At 51.2% G+C, this 6,000-nt stretch overlaps 1 protein-coding gene across 1 annotated transcript in view; it reads right to left on the minus strand.

The window, feature by feature from the left end:
* The window catches only part of NKAP (NFKB activating protein), a 155,080-nt gene extending 151,333 nt beyond the window's left edge, over positions 1 to 3,747 (minus strand). The window contains exon 1 of the mRNA XM_085608081.1: positions 3,338 to 3,747. Within this exon, the coding sequence (XP_085464207.1) occupies positions 3,338 to 3,639 (302 nt within the window). The 5' untranslated portion in view covers positions 3,640 to 3,747. The remainder of the gene's footprint in view (positions 1 to 3,337) is intronic.
* Between the last annotated feature and the right edge of the window lie 2,253 nt (positions 3,748 to 6,000).

Below are 6,000 nucleotides of genomic sequence, written 5' to 3' on the forward strand. Positions count from 1 at the left end.
GGGAAGGTTAATATTGAAAATATTACTTTCCTAGTTGATACTGGTGCTACTGGATCAACTGTTAGATCAGCTGATGTTAAGAATCTTCCTCTCTCGAATTGCAATTATCGCCGCGGAACGGAGGACTGGGGGTACCAGACTTTAAGGCGAATTACCTGGCCAGTCAGCTTCAATGGCTGTCCTACTGGACGGCTGGGCGGAATATCCAGGAGATAGGGTACACTCTAGACGATTTGACACGAGGATCTCTGCATATGCTCCTCCTGCCTAGGGCTCGGATACCACGCAATGCCCCCCCCCTATTATTACTAGCATTGTACTGTTGGAGAAAGGCCCTACAGTACACTGGAAAGTACATCCCATATGCTACAAATATACCACTGTTGGGTATACCTCTTCCTACTGGCAGACTGACAACAAATCGCTTGCGGGTCTGGGAGACAGCTGGGGTAGAAACTGTGAGACCCTTCTTTGGGGACGGTACCTTTCTGGACCATCGCACTTTTGTGCGGGCCACGGGCACCACAGACCGCCATTACTTACTACACGCAACGACAGTACACTATATTAAAAACACGTGGGCTCCTCAACGAGCGGAACCGACAAAGCACAAATTGGTACATCTGTTATACTATATGGGGGTAGGGGGGACATTTAATAAAATGGCTTTACGCCGGAATCCGGGCCCAGGTTGGCACCAAGCTACACGATCTCCGAGCTAAATGGGCGGAAGACTCGAACAAGGAGATCAGGGACAAAGACTGGGAGTGCATGGTGGAACACCCAAAGAAAGTGTCGCGTAACGCCAAACTTAGGTTCATTCAAACGATGATACTACATAGAGCCTACCTCACTCCGAAGAGGCTACACCTTATGTTCTCGACGGCACAAGCTACCTGCCCTAGATGCCGGTCTGAAGAGGCGGGATTTGCCCATATGGTATGGAACTGCCCACGCTTACAAACGTACTGGCAACGCATTCGACAGACATTACATGGAGTCACACACATAGAAGTAAATGACGACATCCTGGACTGTCTCTTAGGACTACGTAAACGCACCAAAACTCAACGAGCACAAATACGCTTCCTCGACCTCTCTTTAATCCTTGCGATACGTACAATCACTAGACAGTGGAAGGCCTCTAGGTGTCCCACTCTAACGGCCTGGCAAGCTGATGTGATACTATGGGGGGGGGGGAGGCAGAGAGTGCCGTGTTGAGGCGGGAAGAGGAGAAAGGAATGCGGAAGCACCCCATAGCGATGGCCTGGGACGTAATGCTCTTAGGCCTAAACATATGTGGATTTACACCCCACAGGACCAGGGCACACACAGTAAGTGGTACGGCCCCTGACCCAAACAACTACTAGACAGGTAACCCTAGCTGTGCTTGCCCTAAGGCGATCGAGAGGGCCGCTACGATTCACCACACAACACTAGACACATGATAGTACGTAGGACCAAGGACATTATACACTGACACTATAGGGAGATTTAGAGACCGAGGAGCGGGGTAGGGGGGGGTTTATTATGTTAAATGTTAAGAGCATCTTCTATACCTGGTGGTTATTCGAATGGTTTCGGTATCCTATGAATGGCAATATACATTTCTAAATGGAAAGTGAAACGAGACTAGGTTTTACTTGCATGTGTACGCTCCGAATACCATGCTTGCACATAATGGGTACAATGTATTCTTTTTTTCTTCTTTTCTTTTTCAACGATCATTAGCGAAGGCATACCTGCAATGTTGATGTGGTTGATACACTGCCGACAAGAAATAATAAAAGTGTGTTATAAAAAAAAAGTTGGGGTCAAAGTGCCTGTTGAGTGCAGCGACTGCCGCCTCGTAGTCGTCGTTATTGCCTGTGTTGGGGAGCGTTTCGAAGAGGTCATAGATTTCTGATCCTCCATGGTAGATGAGAAGCGACCGTTTCACTGTGCCATCGGTCTCCCTGGTGCCTTTTAAGTAGTGGTTGAGCCGTCCGACCCACACTTTCCAACGTGGTGCTGCCGTGGCAGGGTCCGAGGCTTCGCTAAAAGGTGGCAGCGGAGCAACGGCCGTGTGACTGTGTCCTGGGGGTGATGCGTTGGCACCTCTGTCTGGATTGCTTCCAACAGCCTGCTGGCTGGCCGTGCCAGTTGGGGCTGTGTTGCTCATGGTGTCCACGCGACTGTGTGCAGTTGTGGAGGCGCTGTCCTGGCGCTATGGGATCGCAACCGTGCTCTTGGGTCGGCACGTGCCGTTGACTGGTCTGTGGGCCTCGAAGTTGCGCGCAGGGCGCCTAGACTTCCCGCGTCAGCTAGCAGGGGGGGTCCAGAGCCTCCCTGGAAGGATGGTGCCCCAGTGGGAGCAGGTATGTGGCGTTGTCCTCCCTGAAGGTTACCCCACTGATGTACCTTTGTGTGTTCCTTCACTTTTCTGTCTGTTTTTTTGTTCATTTTTTTTTTTTTGAGTGGCCTCCTGATTTTCCCCTCGTGTAGCACTCCCCTACTGCAGGCAGCTACGGTGGCTGGGAGCCTGGGGAGCAGGGTCGGAGCAGATGTCAGCAGGGAGGCGTTGCCCTTTGCGTGCAGCCGGGAAGGAGTTGAGAGGCTGCAGTACCACAGCCGGCCACCCCGCTGAAGGCCCAGACGCGTCGCAGCACTCACTCACTGCATAAAGGTGGGGAGAGGGACCTGCGCCGCCAGCTGAACACGCTCCCAATGCATGGAGAGACGCGTGGGCAGGGCAGGGCGAGTGTGCCGGTCCATACGGGGCTCAAAGGCGGCAGTCGCCGCGGCGACGACCGGAGTCAAGACGGGTAGGATCACCACCCCTCCGCAGGACCGGAGATTCACGGGTGGGCTCCGCAGGCTCCCAGACAGCCAGAAGGCAGTGCACGCGTGTAGCGAGACCGGCCTCGTCGCCAATGTAGCAAGGCGGGGCCACGAGGATACAGGTCGCAGCAGCCCTGAATAGAAGGTACAACACACAGTTCATTACTCATTGGTTGGAAGACCCCGAGCGGTCTTTCCGCTGTTTATTTATCCACTCAGGTCGAGCCCGCCCTGAGGGGTGTGTGGATGTATGTCGAGGGGATACATTGTTTAGGAGAGCCAGAGTGGACGAGTCGCCCCTGCGAAGAGTCCTTTCAAATAGTAATTTAAAGAAGTAGAACAGACATAGAGCCCACCTACTGTAGCAGCTGTGAAGGTCTTTGAATGTCGCAGCAACCGTCTAAAGCAGGACACGGATTTACACTCCAGGACTCACGCTGTGTTCCAGGTCTAAACCATTAAAGTGAAATGCAACTAAACAATTAAAAGAACATTAAATGGTGTATGCTACACTTACCTTGCTATGAAAGCCTGGTGGCGTTGTCGCAGTATCTCCTCTTCATCTTTGTCGTAGTATTCTGCCCAGTGACCGTGTTGGGGACGCTCGCTGCGGGCGGCTTTGGGCTGGGGCTGAGTCCTTACTGCGCTCCTCTCCCTGGAGGGGGATCGCCGTGGCTTCTTATACACATGTTGTTGGTGTGCCCCGACTCTTGACTGGGGGCTGTGCGCGGCTCGAGCCTCGGAACTGCCGCTGCGGCGCCTCTTCCTGCTACTGCTTCCCGCCGGGCTGGGACTCCGAGATCGCTGCACTGGTGCCATGCCCGCTGCAGGGAACTAGGAGAACCTTCTATCGAAGAACCCTCTAAAGTCCAATGTTGTGTTTACTATTTACAGGAAGCAGACGAGTTTGACGTCATAGACACAAAGGAAAGACTCAAAAGCTGACGGCCACCGTTGTCTACATATGTCATCACGACAACCGACGCCATTGTACTTATGAGGCGCAAAAGAGACGGCCATCTTGAACCTTGCCTGTTTTACTGCTGCACCAGGGGACGCAATACCACAACAACCTTATCTGCCAAATTGTGTTTCAAAGTGACAGCGGTGGAAGTGTATCAAAAAAGTATAAGAATTGCGATCCTGAGTGCAATGGGGCGGGGCTACGGACCCAGCTAAAAAGAGTATATTCTGTATATAGTTTTGCTGATGTTTCTCACTCGGGAAATTGCATATAAAATAATCAGGGCCATTGGAATAATGCGATTGTGCTGCTCTTGCATTTTTCGCATAATTATGGAATTACCGTATTCCCCAGATAATCCATCATCTTCTGCGTTATCTGCAGATTTTAACAACAACAAAACTAGTTTCTACCCCAAACAGTTCAAAGTTACTAAAATGTAGTGAAACATGTTGCTGCACAGTGGAACGCCCTTTGAAAAGTTGACTGGCCACCTTTCTGTTACTTATTGCTATATTTGGGTGTTAATCTGGTACTAATGAGGTGTGAAGTGGTGAGACATCCAAACGAAAGAAGGTAGATTGTGGAATGAAGTTTATTCACGTACTCCACCCATCACACGGAGTATGTTATGTTATGTTATAATTTGGTAAAGCGCAAACAGCTGCCCCAGCAAAGAGGCGTCCCGGCGCTAAAGAACCACGCAAACTCAGCGGAGGACAAAAGAGAAAGCAACTAGGAGACCTAATAGGAGGGGAATAGGTGAGTTTTGACGGCTTTCCGGAAGGCCGACAAATTTTCCAATGAGCGGATGTGTACTGGCAGGGAGTTCCAAAGTTTGGCTCCCAGCACTCTGAAAGAACGTCCACCCGTGCGGGCGAGCTTAGTGCGGGGGACCATCAACAGATGTTGGCCTAGGGAGCGTAGGTTACGCTGAGGCACATAAGGTGAGAGGAATGATCGGAGAAGATCAGGGCGTCCAGTTTTAAAGATTTTAAAAATCATAATAAGGGTTTTAAACTGGATACGAAATTCAATGGGAAGCCAGTGCAGCTTACGGATTGTGGCTTTGGCTGAACATCTGCGTGGAAGACCGACCAAGGTTCTGGCCGCAGTGTTCTGTACACGTTGCAATCGTGCTATCTCTGCTTTGTTGGCGCCCAGAAGTAAGACATTGGCATAGTCCAAGCGGGAGAGAATAGTGGCTTGGACAATCACTTGGCGAACCTTGGGGTCGAAGAAACCGAGTATAGGTTTGAGGCTCCTCAATAGTCCCACACAGGTGGCCGCTACTTTTTTTGTGTGGGTCTGAAAATTGAGTGAGGAGTCCATCCATACGCCAAGGTTTTTAACCAAGGATTTAGGGGGTGGAACGGCGCCCAACGACGAAGGCCACCAGTGTTGATTCCAGTGGCTGGGGTTCTTTCCAAGGAGCAGCACCTCCGTTTTGCCTGCATTAAGCTGCAGGTAGTTGTCTGTCATCCACTGGGCCACCGCAGCCAGACCATCTCTGAATCTAGTGGCTGAGGTGGATGGGCCTTCGCTGAGAGTGATGGCTAGCTGTGTGTCATCGGCGTATGACACCAGCGTAAGGTCCCATTCTCTAGCCACTGCCGCAAGTGGTTGCACATATATGTTAAAAAGGGATGGGCTGAGTGCAGAGCCCTGAGGGACTCCTTGTCCGATGGGGTGGGGCTGGGAGAGGAATGGAGGAGCTGATACCCGGAAAGTTCTGTCTGTCAAGAAGGAGCGGAACCATTCCAGTGCAAGACCTGAGATTCCCGCCATAGCCAGACGATGTAAGAGAATGTTATGAGATACCGTGTCAAAGGCGGCGCTGAGGTCCAGAAGGATCAGCGCAGCACTTTGACCGGCATCAAGTATCGTCCGGAGATGTTCCGAAGTGGCTAGGAGGGCAGATTCCGTGCTGTGGCCCGGTCTAAACCCGTTTTGAGAGGGATCTAAGATGTTATTTTGATCCAAGTGTTTAGACAGGATGATGTTTACGTGGGCCTCTGCAAGTTTGGACAGCCATGGGAGCAGTGAGATTGGTCTAAAATTCTCCAGTTTGGAGGGGTCAAGGGTCGGTTTTTTAATTATAGGAGAGACCCATGCTTGTTTCCAGGCAGTCGGGACACTGGCGGAGGAGAAAGAAAGGTTCAGTAAGAACGCCAGGGTAGGCAGGAAAAAGTCTAGAGATTCGACATAGTGAGTCG

This window comes from Triturus cristatus, chromosome 5_2 (assembly GCF_964204655.1).
Source record: "Triturus cristatus chromosome 5_2, aTriCri1.1, whole genome shotgun sequence".
Taxonomy (NCBI): Eukaryota; Metazoa; Chordata; class Amphibia; order Caudata; family Salamandridae; genus Triturus; species Triturus cristatus.